Genomic DNA, 19,569 nt, shown 5'->3' with positions numbered 1-19,569 from the left:
GAAGACTGCGATGACTTTGGAGACTGCAGCACACAACCCAGCGCCACCTTGGATAGTCTGCATGTGGACGGTCCTGGCTCCTCCCACATGTCAAGTCACAACAGGGAGCTGCGTATCCTGAGCGTCCACGGAAAAGCGGAGGGCCCACTGGTGGTTTGCGGCCATGACAACCTCTTCACGACGTTCAAACCGGAGGCTCTGAGCTCGCTGTCCGCGGAACAAAGCGTGGCAAAGAGCATGGAGCGCGGCGAGCAGCTGGTCCACCTTGAGGAGCTGACTGGGCATCGGGGTGGCGGCAAGGACCAGCCCGGTGTGTTGTCTGGTAAGGATTTACCCGACAATACCAATATGACCAATCACATGCGTACCCACACCGGCGAGAAGCCGTACGAGTGCAACCAATGCAAGAAGCGCTTCCAACAGAAAGGCGCCCTGAAGACCCACATGATGACTCACTCCGGGGAGAAGCCCTACAGGTGTGACCAATGCTTGAAGAGCTTCAGTCATAGCTTCGACCTGAAGGTCCACATGAGGACTCACTCCGGGGAGAAGCCCTACAGGTGTAAACAATGCATGAGGTGCTTCGTGCAGAGCTCTCACCTGAAGAGCCACATGAGGACTCACTCCGGGGAGAAGCCCTACAGGTGTAACCAATGCGTGAAGCGCTTCAGACGGAGCTCCAGCCTGAAGAGCCACATGAGGACTCACTCCGGGGAGAAGCCCTACAGGTGTGACCAATGCGGGAAGCACTTCAGTCATAGCTCCTACCTGAAGAGCCACATGAGGACTCACTCCGGGGAGAAAGCCTACAGCTGTGACCAATGCGAGAAGCGCTTCAGTCAAAGCTCCGTCCTGAAGATCCACATGAGGACTCACTCCGGGGAGAAGCCCTACAGTTGTGACCAATGCATGAAGTGCTTCGGACAGAGCTCAATCCTGAAGATGCACATGAGGACTCACTCCGGGGAGAAGCCCTACAGGTGTGACCAATGTGTGAAGCGCTTCAGTCAGAGCTCCACCCTGAAGAACCACATGAGGACTCACTCCAGGGAGAAGCCCTGAAGGTGCAACGCCAGCCTCAGTGACCCTAGCAATTTGCGTTGGCACCTGCTCAAGAACATAGGCAATGGGGTGCTTTGACACGGGCAGCGGGACGTTTTGATTCACACCTCTATCCTGGATTCTTTGAAATGACTGTAGGTTTTTTTTCCTCATGATTATAAACACTTTCCAACTTTTCGCTTTTTGTTCTTATTGTTGTGAATAATTTGTCTGTGAAGGATCAATTATTTTTTGGACACTTTGAACAACCAAATATTTGATTTAAATTAGAGCATTATTTCAGAAAGATACAGGCAGCAAAGTTACCGAGCATACATTCAATGAGACAATGGATATACATGATTCTTACAGGCAATTTCACAATATGGGTTAATACAAAAGAAACAAAGGTGGGGGGGGGGGGGGACCATCGTGGAGATTTTAGGATTGTCCAGAGGAGAGATCAAGTTAAATTACAATATACAATGGGCAAAGTGGACTTGGCTGCAAGACAGTTAAAGGAATCTACACAACAAAGAAGTCAGTCGATTGGCCTCAGTTTCAGACTTTGTGGCTACAGTTGCAATGCAAACTTTAACAACAGCTTTGAATTAGAGGACAAGAGTTATCTCTAGGTCAATGGAGAACGTATAGAAAACCCTTTAAAATGTATGGGCTACATACGATTTATAATAGTTAGGTCAAGCATGCAGCGCTCAATTGTTATTCTTATGTTTTGTTCTTTGTTTATTATTCTCAAACATTGGGATCCTGCTCCTTCCACAATATTTCCCTGAGAGACTACATTCAAATTTTTAAATGTTAAGATCTGCTTGGAATCGTGTGCTTCTATAAAGATTGTTCTTGTCTGACACTTCAAATACTTCAGGCATCGTAACTTGGTCAATCTTAAACGTTAATCTTCATTCGAACATTGAACAAATTCACAGTTTAACAGTGTAATTTCATACCAGCCTCGTATATTTTCAGTTGGTCTCATTGAATTCCGTTTAGGCTCGAGCTTGAGGATGCTGGATGACGCTCTATCCCAAGGTTGCTATCAAAAAAGCTAAGTATCTGAGAGCCTTAACGTCAATATTTAACCTATAATGTCACAAAGTCAAGCTTAAACGGTTACATTATTTCTTGTCACCCTGGTGCTAAACTGATTCATTGATTGGAAATATGGTGTTTATATTTCGGCCATTTGTCTGTGGGGACCCCTGTTTATATCTCTAGAGGCTAGGCGCTTGCTACATGTTCGATTTACTCCCAGTATAGGTTAAATGATAGCAATGCTTAAACAATCTTTTTCACGCTATCTACACAAACGATATGCTATATTAAAGCTGAGACTCAAAGGAGTTCAACGGTATAAACTTCATTTTGTGAGCCTATTTTGATGAACTTGATATGAAGGAATAAGGTCAACAACATACTTTTCCAAGTTACTACCACAAGGACCTAGCTATTCTGTAGTTTATCTCAAATGTATTCAAACTTGATCACATTGGCCATTCATTTAGCTCTTCACTTTATTTGTTTCCAACGTTTTTTAAATGGTGTGCATGTTTGCATTGTTTACTCCATTTAGACTGTTCAAATCCCTTAACTTGATTTAATAGAATAGAAAGCTTTATTGTCATCTTACAAAGTACAACGAAATGCAATGAGCAGCTCCATAAAAGTGCACACATGTTATCGAATATAATTATATAATAATATACAAAAGCAATATATAGGTCATATAAATAAATAATTTAAATGAATACAATTTTAAATACACAGTAAAACTTAAATACACAGTAAAGACCACAAACAGACAACAAACATCAGAGGGGTGTTCCACGAACGGAGGTTTAACAAACACTGAGTTAACGCTGAACTCTAGGTTGATTGACCCTGTGCCGACCAACCCAGAGTTTTCGGTTCCACAGCAGCGGTTATGCATTAGTTCAATCAACTTGGGGTTGGTTAACACAGGGTTGTGCGCGTCCACGCCAAACCTAAAAAGACGTGATGTATGGATCATGGAAACCCTGATCAATATGGCGAAACGGGCCGCTTATTTCAATGAAATGGAACTCCAGCTTCTCCTGGAGAGCTATGACGAGTAGAAGGACATTATCACAAGAAAAGGGAACACTAAAGCCTCTGCAACCCGGAGAACAAAAGCCTTGCAGCGGATCTCTGGCCGCGTAAATGCGTTAGTTACACGTCAAAAGCAAGATTCTTAATATTTGAGCCATGAATTTATAAATATCCCAGTTAAGCATTCTTAAAGATCCTACCACATAACCCCTTTCTTCTAAAGAAATATGTACTCCGATTGCTTCCAAGCGGTCAGCGGATGAAGTATAAAAATTAAGTATAAAAAACATACAAACTGGTAAGCTTTTCCCACCATCGTATTGGTATAAATTTAAATAAGCTATTTTTTTAAGCCAATCGTGAAAAGGCCGACAGTCGGCAGACTGGATCTGGCCCTCAAATTGTCTTGACAATGACACCTGGAGGTACCTACTACCTCAGAGAGTCAGGGGCCATACCCCACTGGTTGAATGTAGGTTTTTGTGTTTTCTTGTATTTTAGATTTTTTATGCCTTCGAAGTAACACATGTAAACTGTGTGCTTGCCACAGCGCATACTATTCCAAATGTTTCTTTTTTTGGTAACTGGGTAGAAAACCTAAAAGTGACAATTCATCAACTTCACAGATCAAGATGGATTAGTGCTTGTAATGAAACCGCCGGCTACGATCGAACATTCTCCAGTGGATGCAAGTCCGTTAGGACTATTTTATACTTTATGTTGTAAATGCCTCTCGGCATAGTACTCAGACAATATTGCTCTTTGTATGATAGGAGGCCGATACAAATCTTGGATGGGTCATCTGAAACGACTGCGATGTGCTCAGCATCTCCAACATTATAGCCTAGATAAAACTACCATTTGAAAAAAACGGAGGGCTACGCAAATAGTCTGGAGTGAACTGAGGCCAGGCCCTCGATTGGTAGTGTTGGCTATGTAAGGCTATTTAAATATATTAAAGATTTTCGCGAGAATCTATATCTCTTCCACTCCAGCAAAAAGTCATCCGATATGCCAAGATGTCGAGCCGTGGTCTTATCTATCGCTCCCGGTGGATTGTATAATTAGCGTTCCGATATCAGCAGTTCTCTCATCAAAAGGCCATTGTGAACACATGAAATCTGCGGTGAACGCCGGTTGAAATACCCAAAACCGGGTTATGTTTCAAACTTAACCTGCGCAAAACCAGCTCCGACCAGGTTTGATTCAGAGCATATGTTTCTATAGCAACTAACAGACCGTGATCCTTTTGGAACGGAAAACCTAGGGTTACCGCAAACCCTGGGTTAACTTACCCGGTTATGTGATAAAACCGGCTTTGTGGAATACCCCTCAGTGCAGATCTGAGTTCAGTATGGTGATTTAATACTTTAACTCCTGGTACCATGTAGCCTACCAATATGGGACTGACTTCTTAGCTGGTAAGTATTCAACTAACTTTATTAAACATTTCGTTACGCCACAGTCTCCAGCTACGGTGGCCTCTCAGGAACATAATAGTGTCTCGCAGGATATCCGTACAATTAGGAGATAACATCTTTAAACTGTCATGATTTGACATGTAACTTGTTTTGACTGCAATGTTGATGTATTTTCATTGTAATATACTGGATATACAGGGCATGAAAATAAGTATATGCTAAGTAACTGGGGAACGGGAGTGGGAGACACAAGATGTGTGAACATTTCAATCAAGGACCATAGTGGAGCGTTGTGATTGGCCAAGTGCATGTTGGGGGAAGCCACACAAGGGGGATATAAAAAGATACCTGATGAATGTTCAGGAGTTGTTTGCAAACCATTTCAGGTTTTGTTGTTACCTTATGGAAGTGGTAATAACGCCTTAATCTTTCAAACCTAGTCCTCTCGTATTTTTTCGAGTATTAGATTGTGGGTTTTTATCCACAACAGACTAAGATATGTTATTAAACATGTCACCGTGCGGTCCAACTCTGGAAGAACAGCTTTCGTCCATAATGGACGTACTTGCGAAAGCTGCTGTATCTGAAATTAGCCAACTGTTCTCGGAAGGCTCGGCTACCCTTCGCTTACAAATAACTCGGAGCCTGAAAGAAAACCAAGCGCTGAGGATGAGGATGAAGGTGATGAGGAGTGAGCTGTTTTCTTTGCGGCTTCAAACGAGATCAAATGCATCCTGTGCCGCAAGTCTTTTTGCCCTGGCTCGAGCGGACATCTGCAAACCAGAGACTAAACCACAGGGAGATGGTGAGTTGGTTTCCGGCTGTGATGGGGGGAAAACAGGACGGTCCAAGTGTTCAGGGGGCACTATTAGTTGTTACATTTGTAGTAATTGGAAAAATATATAAGAATCATAATCATGATTCAAAATGAACGATGAATAAGGATGATAATCCCATTTGCTGCCTTTTTGAAAGTTCTTGGATGTAATGTATTCCTCATCATCGTCATCGGGCCTAAAGCATAAGGCGGTTGGAAATTCCACTCATTTTACAGAACCCAAAGATTCTAGGCTGGAAAGCATCATGAGCAGATCCCTGATGAAACACGAGTCAAACTTGGTAGTTGCGCATCAAAGATGGAAACAGTCAAGAGCAGTTGATCAGTGTCCTCAACCTGGTCACCCGCTTGAGCTTTGAGTTTAGGGAGGAGTGGGTATGAGGAGAGATCCCTCTCCAAATCTCTGAATCTGGGTCTGTGCTACTACATTTAAATAGTTTCTTTCACATGCTCACTGGCTCCTTTTGGGCAAATAATGTATCAAAACAATAACTTTTTTCCTCTCTTCAGAAGACTGCGATGACTTTGGAGACCGCAGCACACAGCGCGGCGCCACCTCAGATAGTCTGCATGTGGACGCCCCTGGCTCCTACCAGATGTCCAGTCACAGCGAGGAGCTGAGGATCCTGAGCGTCCACGGAAAAGGGGAGGGCCCACTGGCGCTGCACGGTCATGACTCCCTCTTCACCGTGTCTGAACTGGAGGCCCTGAACTCTCTTTCTGCAGACCACAGCGTGGCCAAGAGCCTGGAGCGCGGCGAGGAGCTGACTGTGCAGGTTGGAAATCATCTTCTCATTCACCATCCAAAAGAGAGGCTTCCTCTGCTACAACTCCAACACACACCCATAGAAGCACCCACCTTTATGATTCAATGTGTCATTAGCGGGGATTGACAACTATTCTGTGCTGATGAAAGAATATTTCTTGTTTGTTTCCTTCTTTATTTGGAAAGCAGCAGACCCCAGACACTGTTTTAATCAAGGATGAAGAGGAAATTTGTGGAGGCATGCCCACTGCAGGTTAGTAATAATACACATTGCATGCAAGAAAGCAAGAAAACAACCTGGAACAACTGAGAATGTACTTGATTCTGCCTGCGCTAAATAGCCGCCTGGTCCTCTTTTGAAAGCGCATCATGACCAGAGCGCTGCCAAAACACCAGAACTACTTATACAGCTTATAGCAGAATGATTTACATCTTCTTCATGGCAGACCGGTGTAGGGCTGAACGATTTGGGGAAATAATCGAATTGCGATTTTTTTCGACCAGTATTGCAATTGAGATTTAGTATGCGATTATTCTTTGTAAAGTTCCTTATGTTCTGTATTATTCACTAAAAAAGCTAAACATTTTCTGTTGTATAACAAAGACTGGAAGCAGTCCACGTATAAAGCACTCCTTCCTTAAGGCCATGCCTATGTGTTGAGATGAAATGAAATAACATCTTTTTTTAACTATTGAATTGTAATGTACTGATCTCAAGTCAGTACAGTAACAGTAAAAAATAATTGAAAAAAAAAAACTTTTATTTGAATCGCAGCCTTCGTGATTTGCATACAGCGTTCCATTACACAGAGATTTTGGTTTGAATTCGATTAATCCTTCAGCCCCAGTTAAGTCCCGGTTGTAATAGGTGGAAACAGGAAGGTCCAAATGCTCAGGGGGCACTATTAACCGTCTTAGAGTACCATATTAAGCGCTATATAAATTTCATTCATTATTATTAGTTGTCCCATTTGTAGTAATTGGAAAAAGTTGTAATAATAATCATGATTCAAAATGAACAATGAATAATTATTTGTATTGGTTATGCATGCTACCTCGCAACACACGCCTAATATAATTTGACGACTTGCCCATTTCCTGTACTCTGAATGGTCTAGGATGTAAGGTATTATTCATCATCATCATCATGCCTAAAGCACCGGGCGGTTGGAAATTCCCCTCATCTTACAGCACCCATAGATTCTAGGCTAGATTCTGCCTGCGCTAAAAAGCCTGATGCTCTTTTGAAAAGCATCATGACCAGAGCCCTGATGAAACACGAGTCAAACTTGGTGGTTGCATTTCAAAGATGGAAACAGTCAAGAGCAGTTGATCAGTGTCCTCAACCTGGTCACACGCTTGAGCTTTGAGTCTAGGGAGGAGTGGGTAGGAGGAGCAAAACTCTGAATCTGTGTCTGCAGTACACATTTAAACCCTCTGTGTCAATGTTACATACAGATACATTTAAACAGTTCCTTTCACGTGTACAAATGCACATTGGCTCCTTTTTTGCAAATAATGTATCGAAACAATTACTTTTTCCTCTCTTCAGAAGACTGCGATGACTTTGGAGACCGCAGCACACAGCGCGGCGCCACCTCAGATAGTCTGCATGTGGACGCCCCTGGCTCCTCCCACATGTCCAGTCACAGCGAGGAAATGAGGATCCTGAGCGTCCACGGAAAAGGGGAGGGCCCACTGGCGCTGCACGGTCATGACACCCTCTTCACCGTGTCTGAACTGGAGGCCCTGAACTCTCTGTCTGCAGACCACAGCGTGGCCAAGAGCCTAGAGCGCGGCAAGGAGCTGGTCCACCGTGAGGAGCTGACGGTTCAGGTTTGAATTTATCTTCTCATTCACCATCCAAAAGAGAGGCTTCCTCTGCTACAACTCCAACACACACCCATAGAAAGCACCCACCTTTATGATTCAATGTGTCGTTAGCGGGGATTGACAACTATTCTGTGCTGATGAAAGAATATTTCTTGTGTTTGTTTCCTTCTTTATTTGGAAAGCAGCAGACCGCAGACACTGTTTTAATCAAGGATGAAGAGGAAATTGGTGGAGTCATGCCCACTGCAGGTTAGTTATAATACACATTGCATGCAAGAAAGCAAGAAAACAACCTGGAACAACTGAGAATGTACTTGATTCTGCCTGCGCTAAAAAGCCTGGTCCTCTTTTGAAAGCGCATCATGACCAGAGCGCTGCCAAAACACCAGAACTACTTATACAGTTTATAGTAGAATGATTTACATGTTCTTCGTGGCAGACCGGTGTAGGGCTGAACGATTTGGGGAAATAATCGAATTGTGATTTTTTTCGACCAGTATTGCAATTGAGATTTAGTATGCGATTATTCTTTGTAAAGTTCCTTATGTTCTGTATTATTCACTAAACAAGCTAAACATTTTCTGTTGTATAACAAAGACTGGAAGCAGTCCACGTGTAAAGCACTCCTTCCTTAAGGCCATGCCTATGTGTTGAGATGAAATGAAATAACATATTTTTTTAACTATTGAATTGTAATGTACTGATCTCAAGTCAGTACAGTAACAGTAAAAAATAATTGAGAAAAAAAAACTTTTATTTGAATCGCAGCCTTCGTGATTTGCATACAGCGTTCCATTACACAGAGATTTTGGTTTGAATTCGATTAATCCTTCAGCCCTAGTTAAGTCCCGGTTGTAATAGGTGGAAACAGGAAGGTCCAAATGCTCAGGGGGCACTATTAAGCGTCTTAGAGTACCATATTAAGCGCTATATAAATGTCATTTATTATTATTAGTTGTCCCATTTGTAGTAATTGGTAAAAGTTGTAATAATAATCATGATTCAAAATGAACAATTATTTGTATTGGATATGCATGCTACCTCGCAACACACGCCTAATATAATTTGACGACTTGCCCATTTCCTGTACTCTGAATGGTCTAGGATGTAAGGTATTATTCATCATCATCATCATGCCTAAAGCACAGGGCGGTTGGAAATTCCCCTCATCTTACAGCACCCATAGATTCTAGGCTAGATTCTGCCTGCGCTAAAAAGCCTGATGCTCTTTTGAAAAGCATCATGACCAGAGCCCTGATGAAACACGAGTCAAACTTGGTAGTTGCATTTCAAAGATGGAAACAGTCAAGAGCAGTTGATCAGTGTCCTCAATCTGGTCACACGCTTGAGCTTTGAGTTTAGGGAGGAGTGGGTAGGAGGATACATCCCTCTCCAAAACTCTGAATCTGTGTCTGTAGTACACATTTAAACCCTCTGTGTCAATGTTACATACAGATACATTTAAATAGTTCCTTCCACGTGTAGAAATGCACATTGGCTCCTTTTCTGCAAATAATGAATCAAAGCAATTACTATGTCCTCTCTTCAGAAGACTGCGATGACTTTGGAGACTGCAGCACACAGCGCGGTGCCCCCTCAGATGGTCTGCATGTGGACGCCCCTGGCTCCTCCCACCTGTCCAGTCACAGCGAGGAGCTGAGGATCCTGAGCGTCCACGGAAAAGGGGAGGGCCCACTGGCGCTGCACAGCCATGACGCCCTCTTCACCGTGTCCGAACTGGAGGCCCTGAACTCTCTGTCTGCAGACCACAGCGTGGCCAAGAGCCTGGAGTGCGGCGAGCCGCTGGTCCACCGTGAGGAGCTGGCTGCGCATCGGGGAGGTGGCAAGGACCCACCCGGTGTGTTATCTGGCCAGGGTTTACCCGACGATACCAATATGACCAACCACATGCGTACCCACTCCGGGGAGAAGCCCTACAGGTGTGACCAATGCGTGAAGCGCTTCAGTCAGAGCTCCGCCCTGAAGAGACACATGAGGACTCACTCCGGGGAGAAGCCCTACAGGTGTGACCAATGCGTGAAGCGCTTCAGTAAGAGCTCTCACCTGAAGAGCCACATGAGGGCTCACTCCGGGGAGAAGCCCTACCAGTGTGACCAATGCGTGAAGCGCTTCAGTACGAGCTCTCACCTGAAGAGCCACATGAGGGCTCACTCCGGGGAGAAGCCCTACCAGTGTGACCAATGCGAGAAGCGCTTCGGACACAGCTCCAACCTGAAGAAACACATGAGGACTCACTCCGGGGAGAAGCCCTACAGTTGTGACCAATGCATGAAGTGCTTCGGACAGAGCTCCGAACTGAAGATCCACATGAGGACTCACTCCGGGGAGAAGCCCTACAGGTGTGACCAATGCGTGAAGCGCTTCAGTACGAGCTCCAACCTGAAGATCCACATGTGGACTCACTCCGGGGAGAAGCCCTACAGGTGTGACCAATGCGTGAAGCGCTTCTGTACGAACTCCGACCTGAAGAAACACATGAACACTCACTCCGGGGAGAAGCCCTACCAGTGTGACCAATGCGTGAAGCGCTTCAGTACGAGCTCTCACCTGAAGAGCCACATGAGGGCTCACTCCGGGGAGAAGCCCTACCAGTGTGACCAATGCGAGAAGCGCTTCGGACACAGCTCCAACCTGAAGAAACACATGAGGACTCACTCCGGGGAGAAGCCCTACAGGTGTGACCAATGCGTGAAGCGCTTCTGTACGAACTCCGACCTGAAGAAACACATGAACACTCACTCCGGGGAGAAGCCCTACAGGTGTGACCAATGCGTGAAGCGCTTCAGTCGGAGCTTTGACCTGAAGGTCCACATGAGGACTCACTCCGGGGAGAAGCCCTACAGGTGTGACCAATGCGTGAAGCGCTTCAGTCGGAGCTTCAACCTGAAGATCCACATGTGGACTCACTCCGGGGAGAAGCCCTACAGGTGCAATGCCAGCTTTAGCGACCCAAACAACGAGGCAATGGGGTGCTTTGACACAGGGCAACGGGCGCTTTGATTAAAACCTCTAGTCTATCCTGTAGACGTTGAAATGACTGTCGTTATTTTTTTCCCCTTTTATTAAAGACGCTTTCCAACTTTTCATTCGCCATAATTGATCTGTGTGATGAAGAATAAATTATTTTTTGGACACCTCGGACTCCCCAATATTTGATTTAAATGAATACATTCTACCTCCGCTATAACGCGTGATGCTCTCTGCAAAACATGACTAGAGCCCTGATGAAACACAAGTCAAACTTGCATTTCGATGATGGAAATCGTCAATAGCCCAGGGCCCGTTTTCCTGAGACCTACTTCCGATATGTTTTTGCAGGAGCAAATCACCAAGTTGGCTTTTCCCCCTGGCGTGCTATTGGCTTGTTTAACACAATAACGACAGGGAAGCGACGGCAAGCAACCAGTAAATAAAAAAATTAACGCCGTTAAAATTGGTTTGCGTTAACGCCGTTAATGACGCGTTTAACTGACAGCACTAGTTGAGGGTAACCATGACTGTGATATAGAGACCCATAACTGGTATAAATTCTGATATTTTCCATAATTGGCCGGCCGGCTCAAACGGCCCACGAGAGCCCGTGGCCCCCCCGGCACCCGCCAGGAACGCAGGACCGCCCTCAGCCCGTCACTGAATCACTCGGCAAGCAGCCCGGCAGAGGCACCGTGTCCAAAGTATTCACAGTCATTACTCAAGTAGAAGTATAGATACTATTTGAAAATACTTCTGTAGAAGTTGAAGTATCAACTCAAGCTTTTTATTTCAGTAAAAGTATAAAAGTACTGGTTTCAAAACTACTTAAAATATTAAAGTAAAAGTAATGCGAGGGGGGAATAAATGCCATTAAGGACAAAAGCTTAGGCCGTGCCACAGGGGCCTATAGAAATACAATCAGCTTTTTGCCAAGTATGCCCACAAATACAAGGAATTTGGTCTCTGCATTTATCCCATCCTTGAATTAGTGACACACACACACACACACACACACAGCACACCTCTATAGCACACTGCCCCACTTCCCCCCCAATATTATTTTTCTAAGGCCATCTAATGACTATAATGTTAATGTTGAAAAAATTGGGATGCACCTGTTTCAGACACATTTATGCCCATTGAAAATGAACACACATTAGTACAATACAAATACATTAAAGAACCATATGTGTACTACTGAGCATTAACTTGTGTTTCAAGGAGTGGAGGATAAGATGAAGTATTGGAATGATGCAAAAAGTCTAACTTCAAAGGCATGTTATCAAAAGCCTTTATGGGGAATGTAAATGTATGTATCCAAGCTTAGCTGCAGGAATTTAAGATGTAACGACGAGTAAAAAAAACAAACAATAACTAGCCATTTCCATGACACAATCACAAAGTCGAACGGGAACGCTATAAATGCTCCGAGACCGGAAATGAATGAAATGGAGGCCGGTAGAGGTTGTCCTGGCTGGCCCGTGATTGGATGCACGTGATTGCGAGCGGAAGTGTCGAGGAGTGGAGGTGTGCGAGGGAACGCGGTAGGTCGCTGCTCGAGAAGCTGCTGCTCCGGTTGTAGAGACAAACTTTTTTGAGCTTTTTTGTTGCACTTGTGTGATTGTGGTTCATAGGTAATAAAGGAAAAGGGTATCACTTGGTGGGGGTTAGAGTTAGGTGGTGTTCTAGAGGCGGGTTCCGACCGACGACCTGTATAGGTCCGGAAAGGTGCCCGTTTCTTTTCTTTCTCTTTTATAATTTTCCCCGTCTTTTCTATCTAGTGTATAGGATGACCAAAGGGAGTAAAGGTAGGGGGAGGGAAGAAAGGGAGGTAGGAGAAAAGGGGCAGTGTAGGGGAAGAGGCAGTAGTAGTAGCGAGGAAGGAAGAGAAGAGGAGATTCAGGGAAGAGAAGGAAAAGATGTTAAAAGAGCGAGAACATTTAATAGTGTAGATGGTATCGAAACGGAGATGGTGAGTGACTCAAGTGAGGAGGAGGGAGTTGAGAAAAAGGTAGATGTCAAAATGATAGTCCGGTTTGCTGAGGAGGGAGGTATAGGAAAAATGAACCCGTTAAAGCTAACAAAGGAGTTGACAGGAAAGTGCGGTGATATAAAGTTTGCCAGGGTTTTAGGCGATGGAAATCTGTTGATTGGTTGCTCGGATGAGCTTCAGGTAGTTCTGACAAAGAATCTAACAATGGTTGGTGTTAACAAAGTGGTGAAGGTGGTGCAGGTTGGATTGCAGAGAGAGAAACGTTGCAAAGGGGTGATAACAGGAATCTCTCTGGATATTGAGGAGCAGGAGATTAAAGAGAACTTGGTGGCCAAAGGCATAGAAGTGATTAGTATTAAGAGGATGACAAGGGGCCCTGAAAAGGAAATGAGTGAATCTGTATTGGTGGAGCTTAAAGGAGATGTATTACCAGATAGAGTATTTCTAGGGTTCCTGTGTTTCTATGTGAGGGCTTACATACCTAAGCCAATGAGGAGCTTTCAGTGTCAACGATTTGGGCACATCGCTAAAATCTGTAAGGAAAAGAGGAGGTGTGCGAAATGCTCAGGGGATCATGAGTATGGGAAGTGTGAGGGGGCCAAGTTAAAATGTTGTAGTTGTGGGGGTGAACATGTCGTCACATTTGGAGGCTGTGAAATAATGAAAGAGGAAGTTGCAGTTCAGAAGGTAAAAGTGTTGGACAAAGTGACCTATGCAGAGGCAGTGAAAGTGGTAAAACAGAGGCAAGGTGCTAAGAGTCAGGGGTTGGTAGCAGCCTGGGGAGGTGGAAGGGAAGTGACAAGGGAGTCGGTGGGAGAGAAGCAAGATAGGAATAAAGTGTGGGTAGATAAGAAGCAGGTGGTGATTTTTGTTGCAGCAGTGATAAACTCCACTAGAGACTCCACATCAAAGACAACGAGCATACAGATAATAGCTAAGGCAGCCAAGGGTTATTTGGGGATGGAAGGGTTAAAATGGGAGGCTTTGGTAGCCGAGATAAATACACAGAGTAGTCAGGAGCCGGTGAGAAAACATCATAACCATGGTGAAAATTCTACAGTGGAATGCTAGGAGCTTGGTGGCAAATGGCCGGGAGTTTAAATATTTTTTAAGTCAAATGAAAGAAAAACCACAAGTAATATGCATTCAAGAAACGTTTTTGAAACCAGTGTTAGATTTTGTTATCTATGGATATGTAGGTATAAGAAGAGACAGGAGTGAAGGTGAAGGGGTTGGTGGAGGGTGTGTAACATTTATCAAGCAAGGTATATCATACAGGGTATTAGATATTGGAACGGAACAAGAGTATATAGTGGTGGAGGTATGGGAAGGGGGAGAGGAGTTTGTTGTTGTTAATTACTATAATCCATGTCAAAGGTTGGAGAATGATAAACTAGTTAGGATTAAAGGTATAGAAAGACACAGGATAATATGGTGTGCAGACTTCAATGCTCATAACACAATGTGGGGAGGGAATCATACAGACACGAATGGGAAAGTGATTGAAGAGTTAATGGAGGACAATAATCTTGTTTGTTTGAATGATGGGAGGGGGACAAGGATGGATATAAGAACAAGTAATGAGTCAGTGTTGGATCTGACGTTGGTGTCAGTAAGTTTGGCAGGGATCAGTAACTGGGAGGTTTTGACAGGTAAATCTTTAGGTAGTGACCACTATGTGTTACTTTGTTCAGTAGGAGGAAGAGGAGAAGTGATTGTTGGAAATGGAATTCAGAAATGGGTGTATAGTAAAGCAGATTGGGGTATATTTAAGTTGGTCAGTGAAGAAGTTATGGTTTCAGTTGTTACTAGTGGAGATATAGATACAGTAAATAACAGTGTTACATCAGCAATTATTGCTGCAGCAAGTAAATCTATTCCAAGAAGTAAAAATAGAAGGGATAGGAAGTTAGTTCCTTGGTGGACAGAGGAGTGTTCCAAGGCAGTTAAAGCCCGAAACAAAGCATTTAGGAAAGTCAAAAGAGAGCATAATACACAAAGTTTGGTGGAGTATCAGAGGGCACAGGCACTGGTAAAGAGAGTTACAAAGAGAACACAGAGGGTAAGCTGGAGACAGTTTTGTGGTAAGATAGGAAGAACAACACCGGTAGGAGAAGTGTGGGGAATGATAAGGAAGATGGGAGGAGATAGAAGAGAGTGGGAGTACCCAGTGATTACGTTAGAGGAGCAAACTGCAATATGTGATAAAGATAAGGCTGATTTGATGGCCAAATCTTTTGCTAAGGTGCATAGTGTTGATCAGTTGACAGTGGAAGGGAGAAGGAGAAGAGAAGTTACTTTGAGTAATTATCCTGATGTGCTAGTTAGTAGGGTAGATACTAGGGAGAAAATAGATGATGGATTTACAATGGCAGAGCTTGTGAGAGCAATTAAAAAAGCAAAGCCCTCAGCTCCAGGGGGAGATCAGGTGAGCTATGTAATGATAAAACATCTAGGAGAAAGAGGAATGGAAAAATTGTTAGAACTATATAATAGAGTATGGGAGGAGGGAAAGTTACCAAGTGTATGGAAGGAAGCGGTGGTGATTCCGATTAGGAAACCAGGGAAAGATCCAGGTAAACCTTCTAGTTATAGGCCAATAGCATTAACGTCTAACATATGTAAAATAATGGAGAGATTGGTGACAGAAAGGTTAACGTATGAGCTTGAGAAGAAAGGGTTGTTGACAAGTTGTCAAAGTGGTTTCAGAAAAGGGAGACATACAATGGATGCAGTGGTAAGGCTTGAAAATGAGACACGGAAAGCACAGGCAAACAAAGAGTCAGTGGTGGTAGTGTTTTTTGATATCGAAAAAACATATGACATGATGTGGAGGGAAGGTTTGTTAATTAAGTTGTATAAGATGGGGGTAGGTGGAAGGGATTTTAACTGGATAAAGAATTTTTTGTTTGACAGAAAAATACAAGTCCGGATTGGGTCTGAATTGTCAAATAAGTATATGGTGGGGAATGGCACTCCCCAAGGAAGTGTAATTAGTCCTTTATTGTTTATAATCATGATAAATGATGTTTTTTCAAAGGTACCAGAGGATATAGGAAGTTCTCTGTTTGCAGACGATGGGGCTTTGTGGAAAAGTGGAAGAAATGTGATGCATATTATTAGTAAAGTCCAGTCTGCAATTGATGGGGTGACAGAGTGGGGATTTGACTGGGGGTGCAGATTTTCGGTAGAGAAAACGCAAACTGTATTTTTCACTAGGAAAATAATTGAGGATGGGATGATATTGAGGATGTATGGGAAAGAGTTGGAAAGAGTTGGCTCATTTAAATATTTGGGAGTTATTTTTGATTCTAGGGTAACGTGGGCAGACCATATTAGGAAGATTGAGGATAAATGCAAAAAGGTAATAAATGTGATGAGATGTTTGACTGGTAGGGATTGGGGAGCGAGCTGTTCAGCTTTAAAGATATATGTAGCTATGATTAGATCTGTGTTTGATTATGGGTGTATAGTGTATGGGTCAGCCGCAGTGTCTCTCTTGAGAAAGCTGGACGTGATTCAGGCTAAGGCATTAAGGGTATGCAGTGGGGCTTTTAAATCATCACCAGTGCCTGCCCTGCAGGTAGAAATGGGTGAAATGCCACTGGAGTTGAGAAGGAAACATTTGATGGGGAACTATTGGGCTAATCTGCGAGGGCACAGTGAGTCTCACCCCACAAAAGGAGTGTTGAAAGAGTACTGGGTTTATGGGAAGTTTGAGAGGAATCATTTTGGTCGGGTGGGGAATGATATAGCGAAAGAGTTTGGTGTGGGTGAATTGAAGCTTAGTCCAACAGTGGTATATCCATTAATGCCGCCATGGAGGATGGTGTGGCCAGAGGTGGACTGGTTTGTGTTGGGTATAAAGAAGAGAGAGAGAGAGAACAGATAGACCTGGCTAGTGTTTTTAATATTCATCTTCTTATAGAGTACAGTGAGTATGTTCATGTTTTTACAGATGGTGCCAAACAACCTGAGACAGGAGCGACAGGGTTTGGAGTAGTTGTTCCATCAAAAAGAATAGAGTTTAATAGAAGAACATCAGATAATTTAAGCGTTTATACAGTGGAGATGTTGGGGGTGCTGGTCGCTTTAAAATGGGTGGAATCAAGTTCAGTTGGAAAAATTGTGATCTGTACAGATTCAGCATCAGTTTTGGCAAGTATGAGGTCTTTTTATTCAAGTAGTCGCCAAGGTTTGTTGTATGAAGTGCTACAGTCGATTACGAGAATCGTTCAGCAGGGGAGGCAAATACATTTTTTATGGGTTCCAGCTCATGTAGGGGTGAAGGGAAATGAGAAAGCCGATAAGATGGCGAAGAAGGCATTGGAGAAGGAAAAAGTAGAAATGAATATCAGTTTAAGTAAGGCAGAAGTTAAAAGCCTGATATGGGGGAAAGTTAACAAGATGTGGCAAGACAAATGGGACAGTGAGGAGAAAGGGAGAATATAATATTTTTTTTTAATATAATATTCAAAAAAGTGTTAATGTTAAAATAAGGTATAGTGGTCAGAGGAAGGATGAACAAATTTTGATTAGGTTAAGGTTGGGGCACAGTGCACTAAATAAAACAATGAATTTGATGGGAAAACACCACGCTGGATTATGTGAGGGGTGCCAGGTAGAGGAGACAGTGGAACATGTTTTAATGAACTGTAGTGGTTATGGGATGGAGAGGGAAAGTATGAAAAATCAATTGAGAGAATTGGGTAGCATATTTATACTATACTTTTAATGAAGAGGAATTGTATAAAAGTATTGTTTGGCTTTTTGAGAGAAACAGGGTTATATGGTAGGATATAGAGTAGAAAGAAGCTGTGAATGAGTGAGTGTTTGGATATTTTTGTTTTTGATTCATTAACTGGATCAGAAGAGGGCGGTAATGCACCAAGTTGTGGATGCCACCACCGAAAAACCCCAAGAAGAAGAAGAAGATGAATGAAATGAAACTCGGAAGGCTGGCGTCCGAGGATTCAGGAACGCACCAGTAGATACCGCTCCAGTCTCAGGGGAAAATGAGGGAATGATGCAAGAGCATTCAAAAATATGAATGGAGTTCTAACGATAAAAAGCTTAATGCAAATGGGTGAAGTGTCACTATATTTTCTATACATGGTTTAAATCAGTGTAGGCTATGCTAGTATGTTCGCCCATGATTAAATAAATGTTTAGGCCGAGTAGACCGATTGCAGTGAGGTTTACCGGATGACGCGATAAACAAAGATGGCTGCGCCCGTAGTGATTGAGTTTAGATTGATTTTCTTAGCATTTATACCACGTTGTTTATTTTAATGTCGATTTGAAATGATCGTATACACTTGAATACATTTCTGCTTTAATCCGGTCACCGATTTATGCATTGCACGGTCTTTTGGGGCATGCAATTCAAGGTAAATGTTTGTTTTCAAGCTGGTTTGCTATAAAGGCTAATGTAGCAAACAATATTTACATCCTGGTACGGCTCTTCGTGCCTCAGGGAAACAGCGAAAGCACTTTTTTGGGGGAATTGAAATAGGCGAAAATAACAAAATATTAGTGATCGGAGTTACTTCTAATGTTAAGTTTATACCTGATGAATGTTCAGGAAATCTTTGCAATCCATTTCAGGTTTTGTTACATTATGCAATTAAGTGGTTATAAATTCTTAATCTTTCAAACCTAGACTTTCTCGACCTCTCTTATTATTTCCCCCCGAATATCCGATTCTGAGTTTTTATCGACAACAGAGTAAAATATGTTAACAAATATGTCACTCTGCGGCCCAACTTTGGAAGAACAGCTTTCGTCCATAATTGACGTACTTGCGAAAGCTGCTGTATCAGAAATTAGCCAACTGTTCTCGGAAGGCTCGGCTACCCTTCGATTACAAATAACTCGGAGCCTGAAAGAAAACGAAGCGCTGAGGACGAGGATGAAGGTGATGAGGAGTGAGCTGTTTTCTTTGCGGCTTCAAACGAGATCAAATGCATCGTGTGCGGCCATTCGTTTGGCCTTGGCTCGAGCCTACACCTGCAAACCAAATGGTGAGTTGTGTCCCGGCTAGGGTAGGTGGAAAACTAGAGGGCCCAAGTGTTCAGGGGTCACTATTAGTTGTTACATTTTAGTAATTGGAAAAAGTTGACTATGACTATAAACAATAAATAAACAATGAATAATGACGTTAATCCCATTTCCTGCTCTTTAAATGGTCTTGGGTGTAATGTATTCCTCATCATCGTCATCAGGCCTAAAGCACAAGGTGGTTGGAAATTCCACTCATCTTTCAGCACCAAACTTGGTGCTGAAAGATGAGTCAAACTTGGTACTTGCTTTTCAGTCAAACTTGGTTGCATTTCAAAGATGGAAACAGTCAAGTGCCCAGAATGGTTTCAAGACAGATACCACATGATGGCAGACGAGCTGGTTTATCATTCTCAAACCTAAATTCATTCATGTTAATGTTATTCATAAATGTTAGCTGATCAGCTCACAGGGAACGAAACCGTGTTGCTTGTTATTTCAAAAATAGAATAATTACGCTTGTCTTGCATGTCATGTTGTGCTCGTATCATTATGCTCTGGTGTTCGTTCAGTGTCCTCCACCTGGTCAACC

General features: G+C 43.2%; 1 protein-coding gene across 1 annotated transcript in view; it reads left to right on the top strand.

The window, feature by feature from the left end:
• The window catches only part of LOC130386033 (uncharacterized), a 41,967-nt gene that overhangs the window by 4,675 nt on the left and 17,723 nt on the right, over positions 1-19,569 (top strand). The window contains 8 exon segments of the mRNA XM_056594819.1: positions 2-1,081; positions 5,047-5,358; positions 5,902-6,167; positions 6,347-6,410; positions 7,710-7,993; positions 8,176-8,239; positions 9,540-11,008; positions 18,709-19,000. Coding sequence (XP_056450794.1) covers positions 2-1,081; positions 5,047-5,358; positions 5,902-6,167; positions 6,347-6,410; positions 7,710-7,993; positions 8,176-8,239; positions 9,540-11,008; positions 18,709-19,000 — 3,831 coding nt within the window.

Source organism: Gadus chalcogrammus, chromosome 7 (genome assembly GCF_026213295.1).
Source record: "Gadus chalcogrammus isolate NIFS_2021 chromosome 7, NIFS_Gcha_1.0, whole genome shotgun sequence".
NCBI classification, from domain to species: Eukaryota; Metazoa; Chordata; class Actinopteri; order Gadiformes; family Gadidae; genus Gadus; species Gadus chalcogrammus.
This window is presented reverse-complemented; position numbering and strand designations above follow the sequence as displayed.